Raw genomic sequence first — 25,506 nt, forward strand, 5'->3', positions numbered from 1 at the left:
TTACTTGTAAATTCTTCTGAGTGTTCTGTATTTATGATCATATCATCTATGGAAAGACAGTTTTGTTCTTCCTTTTTAATTTTTATACCTCTTATTTTTCTTGCCCCTTCTGTATGGGTGGAGGAAAGGTAGCAGGCACCCTTGACTTGTTTCTGACCTTAGAGGGAATAATTTCAATATTTCACCATAAAATGTTCCCTTTTTTTTTTTTTTTAATATATATAGAGGCCCTTTGCTAGGCTGAGGAAGTTCCCTTCTGTTCCAAATATGTTAAGAGTTTTTATCCTTTTACTTTCAATCATTTTCTGTCTCTTAAGAACAGCCTATAGATGGATTTTTTAAAGCTAGATAACACTTTGTCTTCTAATTGAAGCATTTAGTCATTTATATTTATTGTAATTAATGTACTTGGATATATTTCTACCACTTTATTTTGTGCTTTCTATTTGTCCCACCTTTTCTAGTTCTTTACCCTTTTTATTTAAAGTTATCGTTTGCTGGGTACGGAATTCTAGGTTAATAGTTATTTCCTCTCAATATATTGAAAATATTATTGTCTTTTGGTCTCCATTGTGGCTGTAAGTCAGCTATCATCTATTTTTTTGTTGTTGTTATTATTGTTCCTTTGAAGATACTTTTTGTCTTCAACTGCTTTTAAGATATTTTGTCTTTGGTTTTCTGCAGTTTTACTGTGATGTGCCCAAGTGTGGCTTTCTTTGTGTTTATCATAATAAGAGTCCTTGGGTTTCCTGATTCTACAAATTGGTGTCATTCATCAGTTCTAGAAAATTCTCAGTCATATCTTCAGATATTTTCTTTGTCCCTACTGGAACTCTGATTAGACCTCCCTACTCCATCCTCCTTGTCTCTTAATAGCCCATATTTTCCATCTCTATTTCTGGCATTCTGGATAATTTCTACAGATCTAACTTCCAGTCTTTCTTCAGCTGCTAAACCAATGTGTTGAGTTTTTTTTTTTTTAAAGTGGTTGTACCAACTCATCCACTGAATTTTACATGTCAAATATTTTATTTTTCATTTCTAGAAGTTCTATTTGGTTCTTTTACAAATTTTCTTGATGATTTTCTATACTTTCTTGCTCTCAGTTTTTTTCCTTTAAATGTACTGAAAACACATTTTATATTCTGTTTGGTAATTCCAATATCTCAAGTCTTTGAGGCCTGATTATGTGGGCTATTGTTTATGTTGGATTTTGCTCACAATGCCTTATTTTCTTGCAATTTTTGAGTTTTGACTGAGTTCATATTTCTTGGAATTTTATCAATGGGGATTTTTTTGAGATTGGGTTAAAAGTAATTTCCTCCAGAGAGGAAATGTGGTTATCAGTTGCCTGATGACAAACCAATACCACTTTAAACTAAATTTTCAGCTAGAGGTCTTTTCGACCACCCAGGTATTGTCTATCCAGATTGCAAACTTATTCAGGCTGGCTTGTGGTTAAAAATTCTCAGGAGAGGTTTTTCCCCTCTTCTACTTAGCTTGGAGTAGACTTGTAGATAGGCAATTTCTGTTGCTGGTTCTGGTGAGATTTCAAAGAACCAGCTTTTTGTTTTGTTGACTTTCTCTATTGATTTCTTGTTTTCAATTTCATTGATTTCTGCTCTAATTCTTTTTATTTCTGTTCTTCCACTTACTTTGGATTTGCTTTGCTTTTCTTTTTCTAGTTTCCTAAGGTGGAAACCTAGATTACTGATTTTAGATCTTTCTTATTTTCTAATATATGAATTCAATGCTGTAAATTTCCCTCTAAGCACTGCTTTCACTGCATCCTACAAATTTTGATAAGTTGTGTTTTCATTTTCATTTAGTTTTCAAAATATTGTTTAATTTCTCTTGAGATTTCTTCTTTGACCCATGTTATTTAGAAGTGTGTTTAATCTCCAAGTATTTTGGGCTTTTTCCAATTATCTGTTATTGATTTCTAGTTTAATTCTGTTTTGGTCTGAGAGCAGACATTGTATGATTTCTATTCTATTAAATTTGTTAAGGTATTTTTTATGGCCCAAGTGGTCTATTTTGGTGAATGTTCCATGTGAGCTTGAGAAAAATGTGCATTCTGCCGTTGTTGAAATAGTTTGTAGATGTCAGTTATATCCAATTGATTGAGCTCAACTGTGTCCTTGAAGAGATACCATAATTAAAGACTGAACAGAGACCAAAAAGAGTTGAGAGTTAAAATAATAGAATTTTAAAAACAATTCCAGAGAAGAGCTGAAAGATGAAAATCTCTCAGAAAATAGAAGAAAAAGACAAAATGAGAGAAGAGAGAGGAAAATCAGAGGATCAATTCTGGTCTTTCTGGAATTCCCATTTATCAGATGCTGGTCTTAATCATAATTTCAGAGAGAACAGAGAAAATGGGAGGAAATCACTTAAGCAACAAAATTTTCCAGAACTGAAGGATGAACATCTCCACCCCACAGCTCAACAAATAATGACACATGGATGGAAGGCATGACCTGACATTTGAGAACCTCAGAGAAAGAGAAGATGGGAAGCAAAAATGGCATGGAACTTCTCAACAGCATTACCAAAAATAAGAATACAAGGGAGCACTGCCTTAAAAATGATTTTCTTGCATGAAAATGATTTTCAACTTTGAATTTTATGACCCAAACTATCACATACGTGTATGAATTGAGTAAAGAAATTTTCAGACAAACACTGTCAAAAATTTTAACTCTAGTGACTTTTTTTGTGTGTGTGTGAGGAAGATTAGCCCTGAGCTAACATCTGTTGCCAACCCTCCTCTTTTTGCTGAGGAAGATTGGCCCTGGGCTAACATCCGTGCCCATCTTCCTCTACTTTATATGTGGGACACCTGCCACAGCATGGCTTGATAAGCAGTGTGTAGGTCCGCACCTGGGATCCGAATCCACAAACCCCGGGTTGCTGAAGCCGGGCACAGGAACTTAACCACTACACCACTGGGCTGGCCCTCTAGTGACTTAAAAGAAGGTACCTGTGGATATGCTTCACCAAGTGTGGGGTCAAAGAACTATGAAGGAGGAAGACATGGGGCCCAGGAATCAGGGGATCTAGCCAGGGACACAGCAAAGGGAATCTCCAGAAGTGCTTGCAGCAGTTCTAGAGAACAAACAGGCCTCAGTGAAGCAGGGGATGATGGGAAGTGAACTGTTCAGAAAAAAGAACTGTCAGACCGGGTGGGGGAAGAATTAGCAATTGGTATATACAGAAAACTAAGCAAATGGAAACACAGGGCAATTATTAACTCCATGAAAAATTAAAAAGTACAAAAAAAGGTAATTTAATTATAGCCCAGTTCTTGGTTCTGCAGTGAATAACTTTCACATAGTAATATAAATAGTAATCCGAACAGTGAGTATCTATTTACCTAAGAACTGAGGAGGTAAGGAGGGGGCAGAGTGCTGTCACGGGAGACCTAAAGCTTCTCTATTACACCAGGAAGCCAACAGACAGTATCTAAGATTGGTAAATCAAGCAAGAGTAGCACAAGCATATTTTAAAAAGAAATAGCTAAGAGAACTGAAAATGAGTGCTGCAGGGGAGCAGGACTGGGGAACGGGGAAAGGCTGTTGTCTTGTTATAAACTAATTCCATAGTACCAAGTAGGTACATCTTTTTAGATAAATGCTTAAAAAAAAAAACAACATCTCTCCTCAACCTTAATGTACACAATTTCCTGGCGCTCTAAGAAGTGAGGGCCCTGGATACTGGGCACTGTTTCTTGCTTCCTGTTGCTTTATGTACACTTGTCCACGTCGGTGCAGTTCATACATTTTTTAATAACAGGTACATGGCACTACATCATATAAAGTCACGTTAGGTGCTGGGTATAGAAGTTTCTCCACTTGTATCATCACGAATAGCTATGAATAGAACCCAGATCAGACTTTTTTGTTCCGAGTTCACACAGTTCATCACTTGACTAGGGTGAAAGGGACTGTAAGGTCATCTGGCCCAACACGCAACCCTGCAAAGTGATAGCCCAGCCCCAGCGACCCCGCTCCAGTGACAAGGGGCTCATTACCTCCTAGGGCAGGCAGGCCCTTCCATCTCTGACAAGCTGAGAAAGCTCTTCAGGTTAAGCTGAAATCACTCTGACAGCGATGCTCCCTCTACCTGTCTTTCCATTTCCAGGTTGAACCTCCTGCTTGTTCCAACTGTGCCTCAGTGGGCTTGATCTAGGAACCCTTCACCATCCTGACCCCGTTGGTCTATGTCTGCGAGTGGCGGGACCATGCAGAGAGGAGGGGGATGGGCTCCTTCTCTGGTCCAGGCTCCATGCTTCTCTTATCCTGGTCCCAGAATGCATTCCTTGGGAGGGATAGACGGTGGGCTGTGAGCAGTGTCCCCCCAGTCCCTCACTGTGTCTTGGGCACAGAGGCTGTTGCCTGGCAGCAGCAGTCAGCTTGAGGCCCTTGGTCTCAAGGGCAAAAGCTCTGCAGTTACTCCTGTCAAGTATCCCCTTTCTGGAGTTGCCTCCTCCTTTCCTCTAGAGGGGCTGCCACGCTCACAGGATGTGAGAGCTGAATCTGGTCAAACAGCCTCATGTGGGCAAAGTGAAGCCCAGAAAGATTTGGTTACTTCCCACAAGCCTGAGCTGTCTGCCACACGTGAGGCGGCACCTGGTCAGAGAGGGGAAGACATAGGTCCTCAGGGAGCAGGGTTCCCAGCACACAAGTGGCTCGGGGTAGCCCTGGCAGCAGCAGCCCAACAGAGGGCTGTGAGGCAGACTAGTTGGGGGCCCCAGGAGGCACCGAGGACAGGCACTGTGGGTCTCTGGCCCTTGTGGTCTAAACATGTGCCTTCATTCAGTCTTCGTGCTTGCTCAATGCCTCTGGTCCATGCCTTTCCAGCTAATTCCCTCACACCATGGCTACTGCCGGGTGAACTTTCCACTCACATGACTGATCTGGGAGTAGAAGAGCATCTTGATTGGCAGTTCTGGACTTCTGCCTCCTGTGCCACCTCCCCAGGGTCCCCAAACACCCTGCCAGGGCCCCACCTCTGGTCTGTCTAGCTTAGCTTTCTTCCGTGATGCTCTTTCTGGGGAGGAGCATCCAAGTCAGGAGCAGCGGCTGTGTGGTCTTCAGGAGCCTGGTGGGGGCTGGGGCCACTAGCTCCCTGCATGGGCACCCTATGCCCTCCTGCACCAGCCCCTCCCTTGGGAATCTTCATGGAGCATCAGAGGCCCGAGACCATGGCTGAGCCCAAGATTTCAGAAAAGCCCCCTGTGGGGAGGCAGCTATTCCCTGGGCCCCTTGCTCAGCTCACGAGGGGAGATCAGAGCATGTGTTTTGTCTGCAAGCTGAGCTGGCAGCAGCCAAGCCTCTGGAACCCTAGGGAGCAACAGGGGGCTCAGTCTCACCCAAGAAAAGCCTCTGATCGTCTCAGGCCCCACCCCAGCCAACTGTGGCCTGGTCCTGCAGAGTCGGATGAGTGACGTACCTAAGGGGAGCAGCGGAGGAGAAGGCGGGGCCTGTGCCCCTCGTCTCACCTTCACCACTTCAGGGCTCTTCTTCTGGACCTGGGTGTGGCTTCTGGAGAAGGTGGGGAGGACGGAGGAGCAGCAGGAGGCCAGTGGGCCAATGCCTGGGTTTTCCTGAGGGGGAAGGAGCTGAACCTCCTGGGTACTCACTGACCTACAGCTATAGGTTAGCCAGTGTTTGGGTGGTGAGAAAGGGGGCGCTTAGGAGAGGAGAGAGGAGCTGTCGCCCCAGCACGCTGCTGTGCGGGGAGTGGGCCTGGGGCCAAAGACTGCCCAGCTCAGTGGAAGGGGCAGGATCTTCCGGGTCCTGATTCCCCAGAGGCTTTACCACCAACCCAGGGGTCAGGCAGCTGCCAGCCCCTCGCTCACAGGCATGTTGATATGGGCACTCAGCAGGGGTGCGCTCTGGCCTTCTCGAAGCACCAGCACCTATGGAGGAGGTGCCTGTGGCAGTGGGGGGCATGTCCCCTTTACCCCCTGCTCCCTGCAAAGGCCAAGCCTGGCCTAACCTGCACTGGCCCTAATGACAGGCCACCAGGGTTCCGTCAAAGGGGATGGGGAGGCTGGGAGGCCTCTACGGTGCAGATACCCACCCTGACCCGGCAGCCACCTGGGGGCCTCGTCCACACTCAATCTGCTGTCCTCCCCAAGTAGTACCAAAGGGCGACCTACCTTGATAATGTCTGAGATGCCCTTGTCACTGAGACTCTCCACAAAGGTCTCCAGGGGGTAGTCAAGCCCTGGCACCAGCAAGGGGACCTAAGTTTGGGGACAAAGACAAGGAAATCAGCCCTCATGCCGGGACAGTGTTTGGGAGATTCCAAAGCACTCTCATGCCTGCTGTCACAGCTGAATTTCAGCATACCCTAACCCCAACCCTGGCAGGAGGGCAGGGATGATCGGCCCGTTCAAGGAGGACATACGCTCCGTCGGGGGAGTGAGTGCCTGAGGGCCACACGCACGTCCATGATTAAACCTAGACCTCCTGACCCCCAACCAAGTCCAGGGCTATTTCTCTCACATCCCAGAGTCTTTCTCAGTTCCTGGTCCTCCCAGCTTAGGATCAAATCTGGACTGGGGGAAAACCAGGCCCTTCACACTGTGGAAGCTTCTCCATGGGGCAGTGAGAGGCTCCCATTCCTGCTGCAGGAGTGGCTGTGAAGCAGGGTGGGCTCTGGGACCCCCAGCACCAACAGGCTTCTGAGAGAGGCACAGGTGGGAGCCGGGCTCTGGCTGTTCTCCCAGAACCTTCTGTGTGGCTCCCTGAGACCTCTCACAGGCTGGGAGAAAAGCAGCTGAGGCAGGTCTTGGGTGCTCTCCCCAGAGGCCCCTGCTGCATCCTGGCCTGGTGTGTGTCTGCAGCCACCTGCCAGCTCCCTCGCCTCTGACATAGCGGGGGCTCTGTGGACATTTAACCAGGTCCCACCCCACCCCTCCTCACTCCACGTCTCAGTGAGGGGGTCCAGCACCTTGAAGAAGGCCCGGGGCAGAGCATAGAGCACCTCGTTGTACAGGAAGCAGACCAGCAGCCCCAGGATGGGTCGGGCTGTCGAGGTGTTCTGCAGGTGAAGTGTGAGCTTAAAGGTGGGGCCCAGGCCCTGAACCTGTGGAGGTGGGGGGGAGTAGAGAAAGCTCTCAGGACCTACTGGTCTTAGGTGCTAAATACGATGTGCCCTGGTTCTGCCCGCTGGCTTCCTCATCAATGTCCTCAAGTCACCTTCCTCCAACTTCTCGAACGCATTGTCCATCTGCCCCTCCAAAGGCACAGAAGCCCAGAAGGTTGGCCCCAGTGTGTACAGGGATCAGCAGAGGCCCAGAGAGGGGAAGAGAGGGGAAGGGGCTTGATGGAGGCCACTCAGCAAGTTGGTCGGAGGCAGAGGTGGCCTGGGGATGCAGGCCCCGACTCCCACCTGTGTCCTCAGCATTGCCCCTGTCCTCTCTTCCCAGCGCGTGGCCAATCTCCCGCTCTCATCCTGCGGTGGCTGCAATGACTTCCTGTTCCTCCCTCTACCCTCTGTTGCTCTGTAGCCTCTTCCTCTCTAAATCTATCCACTTTCTTTAGGGAAAGAGAAATCAGAAACCCAGCTGGATCAGACAGCACACCACAGGGACCCACTTAGAGCTGGCTGGAGTCCTGATGACCTTGCGGTCACTTGTGTCTGAGTGTCGGGTTCCTCCTCCTCCTTGTGCCTGTGCAAGTCTTTAGGATGGCCCCTTCCCTCTACCGGGCAGTCCTAACACCTTGGGCTGCCCGCAGTTACTGAAATGAGCAGCTTTCTTCCCCGTACCAGAACGGCAAGAGTCCCTCCAGGCTCCTGGGAAGAAAGGGCCCAAGGTGACTACTTATGCGCCCTGGCCCAAGTCTGGGGGCTGGTCTGAGGCGCAGCATGGAATGCGGGGCTGGAGAGTGCGTCCCACTCTGCGGCCAGCCGAGGGGAAGAGGCAGCACAGGAGAGAGAAGGTGGCAGCATTCTCACAGAGGAGGACATGAGACTTGGTCCCTGGGCCTTGGGAAGGTGAGAAGAGGGCACGGGGCCTAGTTGGCTTGGAACTGGCTCTGGGGCTGAGGGGTTCCCATCTACCCTCTGGCCCTGAGGTGGCCCGACTCCCCCCCAACACCTGGGTGCTCACCACAGCGTGCAGCTTAAGCGGCTCCCGGGCGGTTGCAGACACGGGGCTCAGGCTGGACTCAAGGGCCTGCACGTAGGCGCGGGCGGCCCGGAGGCGCAGCAGGTAGAGGTCGGTCTGGAAGGTCCGGTGCATGGCTGAGGAGGGACACAAAGGGCCGATGCTGACGGTGGGAAGGGGAGGGGTGGGGGGTGGAGAGGGGTGCTCCTGTACAGGCTGCCATGGGGGGAGTGCAAGAGGAAAATACAGTGGGCAGGGTCTACAGAGGCTGGAAATGTGAGGAGAGGGAGGACTGAGGTCCAACAGCCCAGCCTTCTGGTGACACTGGATGCTGTGGACCACCCCCTGCTTCCTCCTTCCTGGTTCTCCTACCACCTCGCTGCCTGCACAATCTGTCTCCTTCACTGGCTCCTTCTATTCTGCCTTAAGGGCTAGTGTTCCCTTGACTCTTGTCCTTGGCCTCTTCTCATCCTCTGTCTTCCTCCTCTGGACAATCTATGTCCTGCCCCAGCTGTGACCACCTCAGAGAGGAACAACCTCAAGCTCCTAAGGGCAGGGACTCGTCACTGCCAAGGCCTCAGTGCCCAGCTCAGGACCTGGCCCGCGTCCACACTCAATACCATGTACGTCTCCAGCAGCTCGGCGCCTGGGCCTGCCTCTAGCTTCTAACTGCCTAATGGTCACCTCCACCCAGACGTCCCATCAAAACCTCAAATTCAACCCTGTGGAAACCAACTTCATTTCTCTACCTCCGTCACTGCATCCCCATCATCAAGTCACCTAGAGTCACCCCTCACATTTAATCATTTGCCAAGATGGGATGACTCTTCCTCAAAGCCATCTCCAGAGCCCACTCCCTCCCCTCCATTCCCGCTGTCACTCCTTTCCAGACTTAGCACCTGGGTCTGCCAGTCTGTCCTTGCTCTTTTATTTGTGTGTGAGGTGCCTTTGGCTTTCCAGAAGTTTTACATCCTTATGTTATCCCATCTATTAATCTTTCCTTTTCCTCTAGTCCTTTTACAGTTTTTTTTTTTGGTGAGAGGCTTAGCCCTGAGCTAACATCTGATGCCAATCCTCCTCTTTTTGCTGAGGAAGATTGGCCCCCGGCTAACATCCGTGCCCATCTTCCTCTACTTTATATGTGGGACACCTGCCACAGTATGGCTTAGGGTGCATAGATCCGTGCCTGGGCTCCGAACCTGTGAACCCCGGGCTGCCGAAGCGGAGCCTATGAACTTAACCACTACGCCTCCAGGCCGGCCCCTACAGTTTATTTTTAATTTACCCAGAATTAATTTTTGTATTTGGTATGAGGTAGAGTTCTAACTTTTTTTTTCTAGAAGCCAGTTGTCCTAATTACATTTTTTTGGACAGCCTCTTCTTTCCCCACTAATTTGAAACGACACTTTTAACAAACACTGACTTTCTACATATACAAGGGTCTGTCTGTGGACTTCCTAAATGGGCCACTGATCTGTATCAATTCCAGTATCGATACCACAGCTGCTAATTCCTACAGCTTCATAGTTCATTCTGCTATCTGATAGGCTAAGTCCCCCCATTCTTATTTCCCCCAAATTTATTAGATTTATTCTTAGAATCACCTGGTCAGGTCCTCAAAATAAATCCCACTGGGATTTTGACTGCAACTTTGCTAGGCTTCTAGATTAATTTTAGAAGCTGTTAATTAATCAACAGCTTTACAACTGTTTTAGGTCTTGCTACCTTGAGACTTGGTAAGTCTCCTTATTTAATTATTCAGGTGTTCTTTTATGTTCTTGAGAGCAGTTTTCTAATTTTCCTTATTAGACTTCGTACATTTTCTTGTTAAGTTTATTTCTAGGGATTTCCTCGCTATTGTGAATGGAAACTTTCCATTATATTTTCTAACTGGTTACTGTTGGTAGATACCAAAGTTATTGATTTTTGCATATTTTCCATTTGGTCACCTTAGAGAACTTCCCAATTATTTCTCTAATATACCAATTGCTTCTCTTGGATTCTCTAGGCTACAATAGCCTGCTAACTGTTTTCTTTATCCTCTAATTTATCCTTTAACTGCAAGCAAGGTCCCTTTTTAAACAGAGCTGGTTGAATTACTGTATTTTTCTGCTTAACATCTTTCCCAGCTCCCCACCGCCTAGAATAAACCAAAACGTCTCAGCTTTGCATTCCAGGCCCTTTTGGAGCTGGCTCTGACCTGCCTTCCCAGCCTCCCCTCTGGCCACTGGGCCTTCCTGCACTGTGCCCGCAGCTACATGGCGATGCTGCTTGAGTCCAGGAAGGGCCCTGTGCCTCCACCCAAGCCTTTGCGCGAATCGCCCTTCCCTATCCATCTCTGGCTGGTGGCCTTGTAATCATCTTTTGGGGTGAAGTCCAACGTCACCTCTCTCCGAAGCCTTTTCCAGTCTCCCAGGCAAACTTACTCTCTCCTGTGTGCCTCAATAGGAGACCACTTCTACACCTGTCATGCAACAAGAAGTTAGCAAGGCAGACTGAGCTCCTAAGGAAGGGACAAGGCTAACTCAAGGTACCCGACACAAGGCCTGGCATAAGCATAGGTAATGAATGAATGAATGCACGAATGAAAGAGCAGGAAAATTTGAATAGGAAAAGTAGAATTGGTCAAATTCTACTCCTCTCACGAGAATTCCTGCATCTAGAAGTGACCGCTCCCTCCTCTGATTTCTAAGGGCTCTCGCCCTCACCCCTAGCACCTTCCACCTTGAAGTGAAGTTATATGTAGGCAAGGTGTACTTCCTACACTGTCCCTGGGCTTCCAGAGGCACAAGACCCACCCAGTTCACCGAGGTCTCCGCCCACTGCTCAGGGCACCCAGGAGGCATTCACCCAGTTCTTGCTGCTTTGGAGCAACGGAGGAAGAAGAGGAAGGATCTGGCCTGAGTCTCACCGGTGCCAGCCTCCCGCTCTCGCAGTGTCTGATCCACGTAAAGCCGGGTCTTTCGGGGCACACTGAGTTTCGTGGCCTGGGCTGGTGGGGGGCCCACCTCACCTCCCCCCTCCACAAACACTGCTGTACGCTTCAGGATCTTGATCATCAGGCCACCGCCTAGGGGAGTGGGCAGACAGAAACAGATTTGTCCTCTCCACTTCTACCCTACATTCCCATTCTTTCTTCCCCAAACAATCTGCCTCATATTGACCCATTTCTGCACATGTCTGTGTTCCTGCTGAGACTCTGAGTTTCTGGAAGGAATGAAGTATGTCTTAATAATCTCCTATTATTATTTAATTCATTCATTTAGAAGTTATTTATTGACTACTGTGATGTTCCTGGCATTGTAGCAAGTGCTAGGGATAGTGGGGTGAACTGGAGACACAACCCCGCCCAGGGCTGGCCCCTGGGTAGTGATATCAAACGGTGATGAGCTGTCCCCAGTGGAGGCCCAGCCCCAGACAGGACGTGTGGCTGTAGGCCTTGCTTTCCAAACCCAGGCCCACCCATGCTTCACACCCACCTCTTCTTCCTTCCAAGGATCTGTCCCCTTCACTTCCAACTCTAAAACACTCGCCAGGCCTGACCCCTCACCTCGTGTAGTCATGACGAGGGTGTTATCTTCCCGCCCGTAGCGGCCAAAGCAAAGGCTGGTCACTGCATCCTATGGTGGAGACACCAGAGTTTAGTTGGGAAAATGTCCTGGAGAGGAGAGCAAGCCTGGGGGTGGGGAATAAGACTGGGAGACCCCAGATATGATACAATAGGTGAGATGTGAGGCGGGGCCTGGGGCAATGCTGCCTCTGAAATATTTCCTATATTTCTAAATCTCCCCTCCAGCCTCACTACCACGGCCATAGTTTCAGACTAAACATCACTAGGCTTTTAGGGTCTCCCAAAAGACCTGTCAACAGGTCTCCCAGCCCAGTCTTTCTCCCCAGTCTGTCCTTCACACCGCTACCTCTGCTGCCTTTCAAAAACAAATATTCTCTGCTAAAAAACCTCGAATGGCTTTCATCCTCCATAGTAGGACATTTCAGGCCTTCCACATCTGATTCCAGCCTGCCTTTTCCACTAGTTCTCTCCTCTTACCCTTTCCCCAACCCGCACACTGCCTGCCCTCCCAGGAGCCACTGGTCCAAATCGGTTGCTTTCAAATTTTATATTGTGACACAGGACACTTTATACATACATACACACAAGAGTTTCTCATGTGATGTACTCTGAATTTTCTTTTTTTTTTTTTTTAAATGTTGCTGGTTGTGACCCATTAAATTGATATAATGTCTCACAACTTACTGTTTGAAAAACTCTGGTCCAAACTCATCAAACTACCTGGATTCCTTAATCAAGAACACTCATGCCTCTCATGCTGTTTCTGTTCATGCTGTTTCTGGTCTGGAATGTTCTTCCTCCATTTACCCACTTAGCAAACTGTTTCGAGGCCCAGTTGAACTGTCATTTGTTCTCTGAAATGGCTCGTGAGTTCCATCCCCATTTATCCTTCACCAACCCCTCAGTCACTCAGCCCCCTCTGTGCTTTTTCAGTACTTTGCTCTGCTTCGGACTGCCTTGTATTTGAATTAGCTGCTCTGGCTGGCTGTCACCTTAGATCGTCAGCTCCCTGAAGGCAAGGATTTGGTCATTGTTTTATCCCCCCAATACAGTGAGTTGTGCGTATGAGGTGCTCCACAAACATTTTTGAAACGCATCAAAAGTCAAGGGCAGCAGGTGGAGTGGGACTGGAGAGGCAGCTGCGAAGCCCCGGAGGCAGGAGGGACAAGGAGGGAGCAGCTCACCGGGGCGCGGATGACGTTGAGCAGGGCCTTGTCGTGGTAGATGCGGACCTCTCCATTGGCCAGCCCGGCCATGACGGCCTGCAGGCCCCGGGAGCGCTGCTCCAGGAGGTTCATGGTCAGGATGGCTGCGGGCATCGGTACTGTCCACAGCCTCTTACCCTGGGAGGGAACAGCCAAGCGTCTGCAGGGGCGCAGGGTTTGGAGTGGATAGAGGGGTGGCTGGAGTTGCTGGGAAGGGGACACAAGGAGGGCTCGCCTGCTAAGGGGGACCCAGGAGACACACATGGAGGGGCTGGGGGGTGTTACTTGCCCGGAGGCCACACCTTGTGGGTGAAGCCATGCAGGCTATCTTCGGTGCTGCCCACCACCAGGACCTTGTGTACCCGGACAAGCCCCACAGGCTGGGCGCTCAGCTCGATGCAGTACTTGGGGCGCCTGGAGTCTCTGGGGAATAAAGACACACTCTCCCAGCCCCAGAGAAACCCTCTCCCCTTCCCTGGCTGACCCTCCTCTTTCTAAGCCCCACAGACTATCCTGGAAGGAACCTTGGCCCAAAAGCAGATGACCATGGCGTATTCCCACCTCTACCACTTAGTAGTTGCGTGACCTTGGATAACAGCAAGTGTGTTTTCCTTCCCGCTCTCCCTCTCGCCTTTCCTAGGGTGATCTGCACGATAACCCGGCATTTAGCAGTGTACAGTGAGTGTACCTTAGGCTAGACAAAGTGCTAGTGGACTTAGGCAGGTTAGTAATTTATCAGAAAAGCACGAGGAGTTTGCTCTGTGAAATGTACTGTTTTCAGTTTCCTGGCCTCTGAATCTTAGTTTCTCTTATCCAGAAAGTAGGGGTAATCCTGCCTACTGATCATGGGCTACGGCCCACCTTTCTTCATCATCAAGTCTAGGCCAACATCATATCCCATCTGATAACCCATCTGAGAGCCTCCCACTGGTCGCTGGGCCTCCTTCCAATCTACCCTTCCCCCAGCAGAGTAATCTTTTAAAAATGTAAATGGCTCATGTCATTCTTCAGATTAAAACCCCATAGTAGTTTTCCACTGCACTTCAGACAAAAATCCAAAATCTCTGCCATGTCCTACCAGGTCCTGCTGGAGCCAACCCCGGTCTCCACGTCACCTTCTTTCCTCCTTGCCCACCACACTCAGGCAGTACACGCCAATGTCTCTCTCACCTTGAGTTTGCTTAAGGCCTCTCTCTGCCTGCAACACTCTTTCTCTACTTTTTGAACAACTGGCTCCTTCTTAACCTTCAAGTCATGCCCACAGACAGGTGCGCACTGACCACCTTGACCCCATTATGTTCTCCCACTAAGCCTGTATTTTTCCTCCATAGCACGCATCCAATTTGCAATATTATCTTGGTTTGTTGACTTTAATATCTGTCTTCCCGTGAGGGCAGGGACTATGTTTATTTTGTTCATCAATATATCCCCAATACCTTATAGAATGCTCAAAAATATTTCTTTTTTTTTTTTTTTTTGTGAGGAAGATCAGCCCTGAGCTAACATCCATGCCAATCCTCCTCTTTTTGCTGAGGAAGACTGGCCCGGGGCTAACGTCTGTGCCCATCTTCCTCCACTTTATATGGGATGCCGCGTCAGCATGGCCTGACTGCCGGTGCATCGGTGTGCATCTGGGATCTGAACCCAGGCCGCCAGCAGCGGAGCGCGCGCACTTAACCACTACGCCATGGGGCCGGCCCCTCAAAAATATTTCTTGAATTAAAAAATGAATGTTGTAAGGAATATCAAACTAATGCATAAGAAAGTGTCACATACATATAAAGCAATATAACAAACCATCAGAGACTATTTTTATTTCTTCCAATTTCTGATCACATTGCTCATGTGCTACGGCCACCCACCCGGTCTCTGACTTTGCCAGCCCTCATCGCCCAAGCCTCCAGATAGCCCCCTATGCTCGTGGGCTCACCCTCCAATATGAAGTTCTCAGCTCTTTCCATTCCCAAATTCCATGCCCAAAGGCCCCTGCTCATCTTGCAAGGCCCTGAAACCACCAGGTTTTTGAGATGTTCCTTCTGGTCCCAAGGACGGCCCCAGAGACCATGGATGTGGCTACCTTCTCAGGATATAGATGTTCCCATTGCGGCAGGCAGCGGCAAGCCGGAACTCTACATCGAACTGGCCAGACACCTCCAGGAAGACAGGGACACCGGGTAGGCTCATCTGCAAAGAAGAGGCTCAAACATCCCAATTTCTCTGGAGCCCCGGTCCTTCCCTGCCCGAAGTAACTCCTCTGAGTTTGTTCCTTATCTGAACTCACACCCTGCTGGTCAGTTTAAACTTGTATAACTTTTCTGGAGGGAAACTTGCAACACGTAGAAAAAGCCTTTAAGTCTATGCCCTTTGAATAAACTATATTACTTCTAGGAACACAGTCTAAGGAAGTATTTAAATAAGTATGCACAGATGTTTGGGCAAGGAAGCCTATTGCATTGGCGTTAATAATAGTGAAAAACCGAAAACAAGTTAGAGGTACAATAGGTGACAGGGTAAATAAATTACAGTACATCCATATGATGGATACTGTGGGCCTTTGAAAAGGCTGGTATGGTTTCGTATAGATATAGAACGACACTGATGAGCCATTGCTATGTGCAAAGAGCAGGTTACATGATCCTTGTACCATAAAGCTATTTTTGTGGAAAAAAAAAATTTACATAACGTTATATATCTGTGTCTAAATATGAAAATGTCTGGAAAGACATATGCCAAAACTTTAATAGTAGATATCTGTGGGTGGTGAGATTTTTGGATATATATCTTTCTCTTTATTCTTATCTACATTTTATAATTTTTCTACAATGAACGTGTATTACCAAGAACTAACTGGGGCTGGAGGCATGGGGGATCAGGAGAAGGGAACGCAGCCCGGGCCTCAGGTGTGCCCAGGGCCAGGCCCCACACTGACCTTGGCCAAAATGGTGAAGGCCTCCGGGTCCAGCACCAGGAGCTCCTTGTTCTCGGTGCCCAGCACCAGGCAAGACACGGCATCCTCGTCAGCCAGGTTCTTCTTTAAGATGGTCATGGTGGTGATGACTGTCTGCAGAAGGACGCCAGGGGTCACCCAGGAGATCACCACACACCACCCCCAGACACTCCCAGGATGCCACAGGAGGGAAGAAAGAGGGCAAAGGAGGAAGAGTATCAGAGATGAGATAGAAGATTTATGTACAAAGGTCTTTAATGCAACAAACCTAACTTTTTAACAAAAGAAGATTTTCTAATTAATTACAAATTATCTGTATGATCAAAAACCAAATTATCTATATGACTGTAAAAAAGCAGCCACCAAAGAAAAAAAAAATCACATTTTAGAAGATTTAATGACAGGAAGAATGCTTCTAATGTATTGAGGAAAAAATAGGTAAAAAGTCATGTTAGTGTAATCCCACTTTAAAAACTATATGAATAGAAAAACACGCTGGGCCGGCCCGGTGGCGCAAGTGGTTAAGTGCGTGCGCTCCGCTGCGGCGGCCTGGGGTTCGCTGGTTCGGATCCCGGGCGCGCACCGACGCACTGCTTGGTAAGCCATGCTGTGGCGGCGTCCCATATAAAGTGGAGGAAGATGGGCACCGATGTTAGCCCAGGGCCGTCTTCCTCAGCAAAAAAAAAGAGGAGGATTGGAGGATGTTAGCTCAGGGCTGATCTCCTCACAAAAAAAAAAAAAAAAAAAAAAAGAAAAACACGCTGGAAGGCTAAACCCTTAAATCCAAACACTGCTTGTCTCTGGACAATGAGATCATAGGCGATGTCTAATTTCTTCATTGTGCTTTTCTATAACTCCTACAGTGGGCACATGTTCCTTTTGTAATTGTGATTGGAGAGAAAACAAAATAGAAGGGGATGGTCCCTTTTTTAGGAATTTCTCCTATGGAAATAATTTAGCAGGACAAAAATCTTTCTTTAGATAAAGCTGCTCATTGTATCATTATCTTTAAGACTGAAAAAGAGGAATAGTTCTCAACGCCTGGTGGAAGGAGAAAGGTTACAGAAATGTGGACGTTAGTAGTTTCCAATACTTGGAAGGATTGCCCCCTTCCCCCAAACTGCATCTTTTAAGCAATAATTAATCCACTTCCTGATTTTAAAAGTACTCAAAAATATTGCCAACTGTGGATCCGAGCTGCTAATCAGCAGGAGAGAACAATGTTTCTCACAGAACAATGGTCTGAGGCTAGCCAAAGCTGATGCATGTGCTGGTCAATGTGTTTGGCTCTAGTGGCCTCCAGAGGACGAGGATGGTTCCCATGAGGCTTTCTAAATGCAGAGAACAGCTCTGGGAGTCCGTTCCTGGACTGAGGGTCAGCACCTAGGTCAGCAACCACTAGAGTTCCTCAATGAATAGATTCATCAATAAAGTCATTAAAATTATAACTAGGAAAAATTAAGTAAATGAAAGGGAAATATTTCTTGTCCAATGACCTACATGTGAATAGTTACATAAACTATAAATGAAATCATGAATAATCAATGAAATAATCAAAGGGCCACTAAAAATGGCATTCTTAAAGACTATTTAATGCTCAGAATATAATGTTATGTACTCAAAGGAAGCAGGATATAAAAGCATATCTATGAAAGAAATGTACCGAAATGGTAAGAATGAGGATCTCTGGGTAGTGAGACAGTAGTTATTTATATTTCTCCTTTATACTTCTCTTTATTTTCTAAATTTTCTCTAATGAGAATAATCACCTCAAGACAATAAAAGTTATATAAGTGATATATGTACATATCAGTTCAAAGCTGTCACTGTTAACTGGAAATGTGGAAGGCCCTGCCGCTTTGTGACCATGGCAGGGAAACTGCAAAATGAAACTTAGTCAGGTATGGTTACAGAATTGACCACTCTTGTTACAAGGTCTTTTAAAAAAACTGTCCAGGGTCCTGCCACGTGGCTTAGCAGTTAAGTGCGTGCACTACGCTGCTGGCAGCCTGGGTTCGGATCCCGGGTGCGCACCGACGCACGGCTTGTCAGGCTGTGTGTGTGACGTTATGTGCGGCGTCCCACATAAAGTGGAGGAAGATCGGCATGGATGTTAGCTCAGGGCTGATCTTCCTCAAAAAAAAAAAAAAACTGTCCATATTTTTTATAGCGAAATGAGAAAGGAAGGGCGTTACCTGCCGCTTGATGGCCTTGGACTTGTGCTGGTTCACAAATGCCTCCATTTCGCTCAGCTCCAGCTGCAGAAACCTGGACACACAGAGAACTGGCGTCTGCCTGCCCTGTGCCTGGCTGACCGCCACAGGCCACTCCGCAGCCACTCCCTTCCCCCTGGAGCTTCTGGAGCCCTGGCCCTCCAGAGGGCCCTTACCTGAGTGACTGTACAGACAGAGGCACCTCCGCCTTCTCCCTGCAGGGAAGGGGATCATCATAGCAGGTTTAGTTGAGGAACAAGGCCCTGGGGGTCAGACAGAGAGCTCTGGGGTGAAGGAGAGGGGGTGGGCGAGAGAGGGTGGGGTGGGAGGCGTATGAAGGGGAAGGTGGGCTCTCACCGGATGCCCTCCAGCATCTCCTTCAGGGTCAAGTGGTCGATCTGGTCCTGTGACAGCATGAGAAGGTAGAGCCTCTGAGTTCCAGAGCCAGGCAGGGCATGAAGACGACCCAGCGGCTGCCATCTTTGCCTTCTTGTTCTCATCCCCCACATCACTTACCTGCTTGGCCTGGTTCCAGAGGTCTTGTTCCAGGGAGTTTGGAGGCAACTGGGGCAGGGTGAACTTGAAGTAGGGCCTGAGATTCTTATACACATAGACACAAGGGCCTGAAGCAAGGGCCAGAGCTGGTGTTCGGGGCTCGTGTTGCTCCATGAGGAAGGTGACAGCAGCGGCCGGCAGTGCAGGGAGTGGGCTTTCAGTCAGCACTGTCGGTCCTTTAAGCACCTTCAGGTGGGGCTGCCGCCCACCTGGGCCGAGGTCCCCCACCACCAGCTGTGGAGAGAGGCTGGCTTATTCCAGGCTGAGGGTCTAAAGGCCCCTCCACTGACCCTCTTCTTGGGCTTGGCCTTTCTGCTGGTGCACATTCATTCATTCCCACACCAGTGTAGCATGGGGGCAAAGGCTTTGCAATTAAGTCTTACAAGCTGTGTGACCTTGGGAAAGTTGATTAAACTACCTGAGCCTCAATATTCCCACCTGCAAAATGGGAATATCTACCTCATGACACTTGTAGTAAAAATGAAATGAGATAATAAATTACAGAACCTGATGAGTGCTAGTGAGCAGGAAGTGGCAGCTGATGCTTTCATAATTCCTTCAGTAAACATTTCTGCAGGGCATGCTCCACGCCAGGCACTGTTCTAGACACTGGGACAGTGGGGGAGGTCAGTGAGGGGCTGGGAACTCATATCCAAGGCTTCTGAGGCCTGGCTTCCAGATGGGAACAGAGCTAAAGAAGCAGAACCGGAGTCGTCCAGTGGCGCAGCAGTTAAGTGCGCACGCTCCGCTGTGGCGGCCCTGGGTTCGCAGGTTCGGATCCCGGGTGCACACCGACGCACCGCTTGCTAAGCCATGCTGTGGCGGCGTCCTATATAGAGTAGAGGAAGATGGGTACGGATGTTAGCCCAGGGCCAGTTTTCCTCAAGATAAAAGGGGAGGATTGACATCGGATGTTAGCTCAGGGCTAGTCCTCCTCACAAAAAAAAAAAAGAAAGAAGCAGAAGCAAGCCTGCATGGCAGGATGTGCCCTGTGGACCTAGAGAGGAGAACCAAGCTCCTCAGTCTGTTTTCCACTCTCCAAGCCGCTGTGGCTGCCATGCCAGCCCATTCTCCTGAGTGAGGCCTTCAAGGCTCCTCTGATCTGGTTCCCAACTTGTTTTCCATCACCTTCCCATCCATGCTATGCTCCAGTCAGAATGGGGGCTGCCAGAGAGTGTCTGGATTCTGTGCATGTTCAATGTGCCAGGAGCCCCACCAGGAACTACTGCCTCCTTTCATTTAATCCTCTCAACAACCTGTGAGGTAGGTCCTATTATTAGCCCCACTTAACAAATGAGGAAGCTGTGGCTTAGAGATGTTAGGTAAAAATCACATAGCTAGTAAATGGTAGAGCTGGGAGTGGAACCTAGGTCTGTCTAAATCCAAAGCCAGTGGTCTTAACTACCATTTTATATTGGCCTCAACTTTCTAACTTCAAATTTACTCTTTCCAAATATGCTATGAACTTCCAAGCCTCTGTGCTTCCACTTGTGCTGTTCCCTCTGCCTGGAATGCCTTTCCCCTCCTTTCTTCCATGGCTTCTTGATCCAATTCGTTCATCCTTCAAAACCCAGATCATGTTACTGCCTCCTGGTGCCTCCAGATAGATTTCACTATTCTCTCACTGCTGCTCCCATAATACTTTCTAAATATTCGATTTTAACATCCACTCATTTACCCCACAAATACCTAATCTGTGCCAGGCACTGGGCTAGATGCTGGGAATCAATGGGAAGCTAGCCATTACACAAGTTACTACATGAAAGAATTTAACATTTCCCATTAGTTATTGGTCTGTGATTTCTATGCCCTTCACTACCGTAAACCCAGCACCAAGCACACTCTAGGTGTTCAGTCAATATCATGGATGAATTAAGGATGAGTCTGTATCTCCTCCTGACTACGTATTGATTCATTTCTGCATTTGCTGTCTGCACCACTCCTGATACTGTCAGCTGTCAGTAGGGGCTCACTGAACGCTTGCCGACTTGCTGAACGCTTTAGGGACAGGATTGGGGGTGAAAGCCAATGAGTCCTACTGCACTCTCCACGTAGGGTATGATTTCAGGGCTATCTTCTAGCTGCCCGCACCCTTTGTGGGTTCATCGTCCATGGTGAGGACTGAGCCATAGCGAACACATGACTTGGAAGGTGACAGACCCAGGTCTGCCACTTACAAACTCAGTAGGCTTAGCCTCTCTGAATCTATTTTCCCATTAGCAAAACGAGGATAAATAATATCTATGAATGTGAAAGTGCCTTGAAGAGGGTCTGGTCCAGAAATGGATACTCAATTCATGTTAACTTCGTTTCTTTAGCACAATATGTTTCTCAACCTTACCTGTACCTTTTATTTTATTTTTTTTGTGAGGAGGACCAGCCCTGAGCTAACATCTGATGCCAATCCTCCTTTTGTTTTGCTGAGGAAGACTGGCCGTGGGCTAACATCCGTGCCCATCCTCCTCTACTTTATATGGGACGCCCCCACAGCATGGCTTGACAAGCGGTGTGTCGGTGCACCCCCGGGACCCAACCTGTGAACTTAGGGCCGCTGCAGCGGAGCGTGTGCACTTAACTGCTTGCGCCAGCTGGCTGGCCCCTACATGTGTCTTTAAAATTTTTATTTCTTTTTACATTTTTATTTATCTTTAAATTTAAAATTAAATTTAAAACAACCTTTTTATTATGGAAAATTTCCAGTGATATACACAAGTAGAAAGATTTGTGTAATGAACCTCCATATACCCATCACCCAGCTTCAACAATTATCAGCTCATGGCTACTCTTAAAATCTAGGCCCTTTTGATAAATATAAAACTCTCACTTCTCTCCCTGCTACTTTCCCTCTAGATTCTAACGCTCTGCCTCCAACCAAGGGGTGTGTCCATCCACTAAGAACTACTTAGGTTAACTAAATTAAGAGGCTTTGTGGTAGAATCCCCAGCAGCATTCAGTTCTGCGTTATTTTCTGCAGTCTGTATTATGACATCAATAGGTTTTCTTCACCTTCCACATAAAAATAAAATTTAACACTACATGTACTTTTTCACAGTGCACGTGAATTCCAGATTATGCCGAGCCTCTTCGGAGCCTCAGGAAATCTCACTCTGGTATTCCCCCGATTGTCTTTCTGCTGGGGTGATATGCTTACCTTGTATTCCCCGTCCCCATGCAAATCTGCCAGCGCTGGAAAACACAAAAGGGCCATCAGCTAGGGTCTCAGAATCCTAGAGGCTTCCCTACCATTATCTGACTCCTCCATCTCCCCAGAACCCGGGGTTCTGGTCCCAGAGACTCACCCAGGCATGCGGAGAAGGTGTGGATGTTGGCCACGGGGTCGTAGTGCGCGTCCAGCCATTTCGAACTGGCCTCCCTGCTGGGAGAGGAGGGAGAGAGTAGGGGAGTGGGTCCCAAGGGAGGCGAAGAAAACTTGGAGGGAGCTGGTCTCTGAGAGTGATGTGTGTAGGGAGCTCTGAACTGGGGGTACAGAAGGTCTGCGTCCAAATCCGGGGTCCACCACGGGCGCACTTGGTGACGCTGTCTCACACGCGCGCGCGCGCGCACACACACACACACACACACTCACTCCTTGGGCCTCAGTTTCCCTTTCTGATCTCTAAGAGCCCTTCAAGGACTGCCAGCGCTGTCCGAGAACCGCAGGAGCCCAGATCCCAGGGCCCAGGGCACCCTCTTTACGTCTGTAGCAGAGGAGGCCTTGAGGACCCCAGCCTTCACCTCTCAGCTCGGCTGCCATCGGAATCCGACGGAGACGCGGCGGCCATCTTCCCAGGCGTCGCCCTGGCAACCGGCTCCGCGCCCGCCGCCGCGCAACGCCCAATAGCGCCCGGACTCCGGGAAGCCCGCATACAAAGGTTCCGGGCGCGCAACTTTCTGGTCCGGGCGCAAGACGCAGGGTGCGCTGGCCTCGGCTGGGTTTCTGCCTACTGAGGCGCCATCCCTCATCCCAGCTCATTTGATTTATCTTTGCTCCTTCCCAGCCAGAGCTTCAGGGCCCTGCAATCTCTGGGTCAGCGGCAGGGCTTCGAGGTCCTTTTTAATAGCAGCAAAACTAACTCCTCCGCTCTTCATCTTCATGGTTAACGGCGTTGTAAAGGGGCCGTGCCCTTTCTCCCCGCCTTACTGTAGAGATCCAGGCTCAGAGACACAAAACACAAGTCCCAAGAGATTAAATCCTAGGATTCCGACTGAAGTTGGAGGCTTCCAGTTTTTAGGCTCCCAGAATATTTTAAAATACAAGAAATGCCACAAAGGAGGGCTGCAAAAATTGTGTTATGTTCCTCTCTGTGACCATCTGTGTCTTCATTTAGAGGTAATGTCAAAATGACCACCCGCATTGTGGATGGGAGCCTAAAAATGACCCTCCTGTGCCCTCCCTGGGCCTGGATCCCACTACCCTCCAAAAGCAAAAGAGAAGTGAGCCAAAGGCAAGGAGGAATCACACAAATCGCCAAGATGGTGGTTGTTTCTAATATTTATTTTTCTGGTTATAAAAGTGACACGTGAGGAGCACTGGCTGGGAGAGAAGGTCTGAGTCCTGCCGGGTCTGGACAGGTCACGTCTCAGAATTCCATTTCCTCCTCTGGGAAGCAGAAGCCCTGCGTTGCCCACTCCACAGAGGGCAGTGCCCATCGAATGAGATAACACAGGGGAAGCAGGTGGTAGGCTGGAAAGTGCTGACAAATGCAAAGAGTTAGTGTCACCACCCTCGGCTGAGGTAGCACTAAAGTCCGAGCTCCTGGGCCTCCCCTGGCCTCTAACACGCGCACAAATCTTCCTCAAGCCTGGCCAGGTGGGGCCTCACTGGGCCCCCTCCAGAACCGGGCATCGGCTGTGGCCAGCTGGGTGAGGACCTCCTCCAATTGGGGCCCATCCTCCGGGAAGCGCTCAGAGAAGGATCGGATGAGGCCAGCAGCCGAGGCCTCGTACTCAAGAAGCTGCACTTCTGAGCCTGGGAGGGAGATGGAGAGAACACAGCAGAGGGAAAGGTCTTAATACGGAAGCAGAATAATAATCATAATGGCGATCATAACCTTAATTATAGGAGCAGCTAGTTCTTCCTGAGCTCTTACCATGTGCCAAAAATTGTGCTCAGTGTTTTAGGTCAATTATCTAATGTAATTCTTACAATTACTCTATGAGGAAGGAAATATTAAAAGGGGAGCATTCAATGAATTGGTGGATTCATTCATTCATTTGCTTAATAAAGATTTATACCAGGTGCCACGGTAGATGAGACAGACACAGTCCTTGGCCTCCTGAATTACAGTCCAGCAACTGCTTCATCTCTGTCTACTTGTGGGACATTGGGCAAGTCTCAACCTCTCTAAGCCTCAGTTTCCTCATCTATGAAGTGGGGGTGAGCACAGTACCTCTTCTCTCAAGGAGCAGTGGTGATTGAATATTAATGATGCATCGAGTGCTCAACAAAGGCCAGCTACCACCAGTATCATTATTTTTGAGTCTATTTACTCATCTGTTAAATGGGGCTGTTCCAAGGGCACTCATTTAACCCATAGGCTGTTCCGAGGGTCCCCTGAATACTCATGGGAAGCATTTCCCTCTTACACACTTCCACTGCTCTACCCACTCCCAGCACCTCGTGCTCTCTGGCATCGTGAGGGGTATGTAGCTAAGAGCACAGGGTTTAGACAGCCCAAGTCCAAATCCTGGTTCTGCCACTCACTAGCTGTGTGATCTCAGACAGATACACAGCCCCTCTGTGTCTCAGTTTCCACAAAATGGGGATAACTCCCTCATTGGATTGTTGGGAGTTAATCCATGGAAAGCTTTTACCCAGTGCCTGGCACATGGAAGGCCACAAAAGTTAGCCATCACCACCACCACCATCATCATCATCATCGTCACCATCACCATCATCATCTGCCTCATCATCGTCATCACCACCACCACCACCACCACCACCACCATCATCACCATCATCATCATCATCACCATCATCATCATCATCATCACAACCTTTGAAAATCCAACCTGTTCCTCAGGCCTACTTTAACCACCACTTCCTCCCCAGAACCTTCCCTGATTCCCTCGAAGGTGGATGCGATCTTCTTTCCTCTAAGTGTTCAGACCACTCTTTATGTCCCTTGGGCGCTCATTAACGCTTCTCATTTCTCTGTGTTTTATCATTCCTAATGGGCTTGAACTAACGAGGAGAGGGCCTGGGCCCAAGCCACCTCCTTTTTTTTTTTTTTTTTTTTTTTGCTGGGAAAGATTCACCCTGAGCTAACATCTGTTGCCAATCTTCCTCTCTCTTTTTTTTTTCCTCCCCAAAGCCCCAGCACATAGTTGTATATTTTAGTTGTAGGTGCTTCTAGTTCTTCTATGTGAGCCGCCGCCACAGCACAGCTACTGACAGACAAGTGGTGTGATTCTGTGCCTGGCAACTGAACCTGGGCCTGAAGCGGAGCGCACCGAACTTTAACCACTATGCCATCAGGGCTGACTCCCGATTCACCTCTTGATCCCCAACGGCCCACATAGAGCTGGACAATCAAATCAATGATGATACCGTCCATGTAACAAGCACTTACTATGTGCCTGGCATGATTCATTCATTCATGAATCTCTCAGACGTTGAGCAGCTCCTGTGTGCCAGGCCCTGCACTATGTGCTGGGGACGTGCCTACTGTCATGGAGACGAGACACACAGGAAAATGGCAGATGATGGGCACATGACGAAAATGAAGCTGAGTGACAAAACAGAGAGACCGACAGGGTTCTTTAGGTTGAGGGGTCAGGGTCAGCTTCTCCCAGGAGGTGCCATTGAACAGAGACCTGAATGACAAGAAGGACCGGCCAGCCAAAGATCTGGGGGAGGACAGTGCCTAGCAGAGGGAAGAGTGAATGCAAAC

The 25,506-nt window shown here is 48.6% G+C and overlaps 2 protein-coding genes across 7 annotated transcripts in view; both read right to left on the reverse strand.

Moving 5' to 3' along the window:
• Positions 1–3,768: 3,768 nt before the first annotated feature.
• Positions 3,769–22,396, reverse strand: BBS1 (Bardet-Biedl syndrome 1). 3 transcript variants are annotated; one of them, XM_058526322.1, is made up of 17 exons: positions 22,349–22,396; positions 21,913–21,986; positions 21,765–21,799; positions 18,575–18,847; positions 18,416–18,462; positions 18,235–18,273; positions 18,041–18,113; positions 15,828–15,959; positions 14,976–15,082; positions 13,201–13,321; positions 12,878–13,036; positions 11,673–11,742; positions 11,034–11,192; positions 8,126–8,259; positions 6,964–7,098; positions 6,167–6,253; positions 3,769–5,923 (listed from the first exon to the last, which is right to left on the reverse strand). In XM_058526322.1, exons 1-17 carry the CDS (start codon positions 22,393–22,395, stop codon positions 5,837–5,839), a joined length of 1,779 nt encoding a protein of 592 aa, XP_058382305.1. In that variant the 5' UTR covers position 22,396; the 3' UTR covers positions 3,769–5,836. The 3 variants fall into 3 exon arrangements, with proteins under 3 accessions (XP_058382305.1, XP_058382304.1, XP_058382306.1); XM_058526321.1 differs by having other exon boundaries at positions 21,913–21,989; XM_058526323.1 differs by lacking the exon at positions 6,964–7,098 and having other exon boundaries at positions 21,913–21,989.
• A 696-nt stretch (positions 22,397–23,092) lies between these two features.
• DPP3 (dipeptidyl peptidase 3) overlaps positions 23,093–25,506 on the reverse strand; it is a 30,827-nt gene continuing 28,413 nt past the window's right edge. For all 4 annotated transcript variants that reach the window (XM_058526332.1, XM_058526333.1, XM_058526334.1 and 1 more), the window contains exon 18: positions 23,093–23,582. In XM_058526332.1, coding sequence (XP_058382315.1) covers positions 23,410–23,582 — 173 coding nt within the window. In that variant the 3' untranslated portion in view covers positions 23,093–23,409. The remainder of the gene's footprint in view (positions 23,583–25,506) is intronic.

This window comes from Diceros bicornis, chromosome 31 (genome assembly GCF_020826845.1).
Source record: "Diceros bicornis minor isolate mBicDic1 chromosome 31, mDicBic1.mat.cur, whole genome shotgun sequence".
Lineage (NCBI taxonomy): Eukaryota > Metazoa > Chordata > Mammalia > Perissodactyla > Rhinocerotidae > Diceros > Diceros bicornis.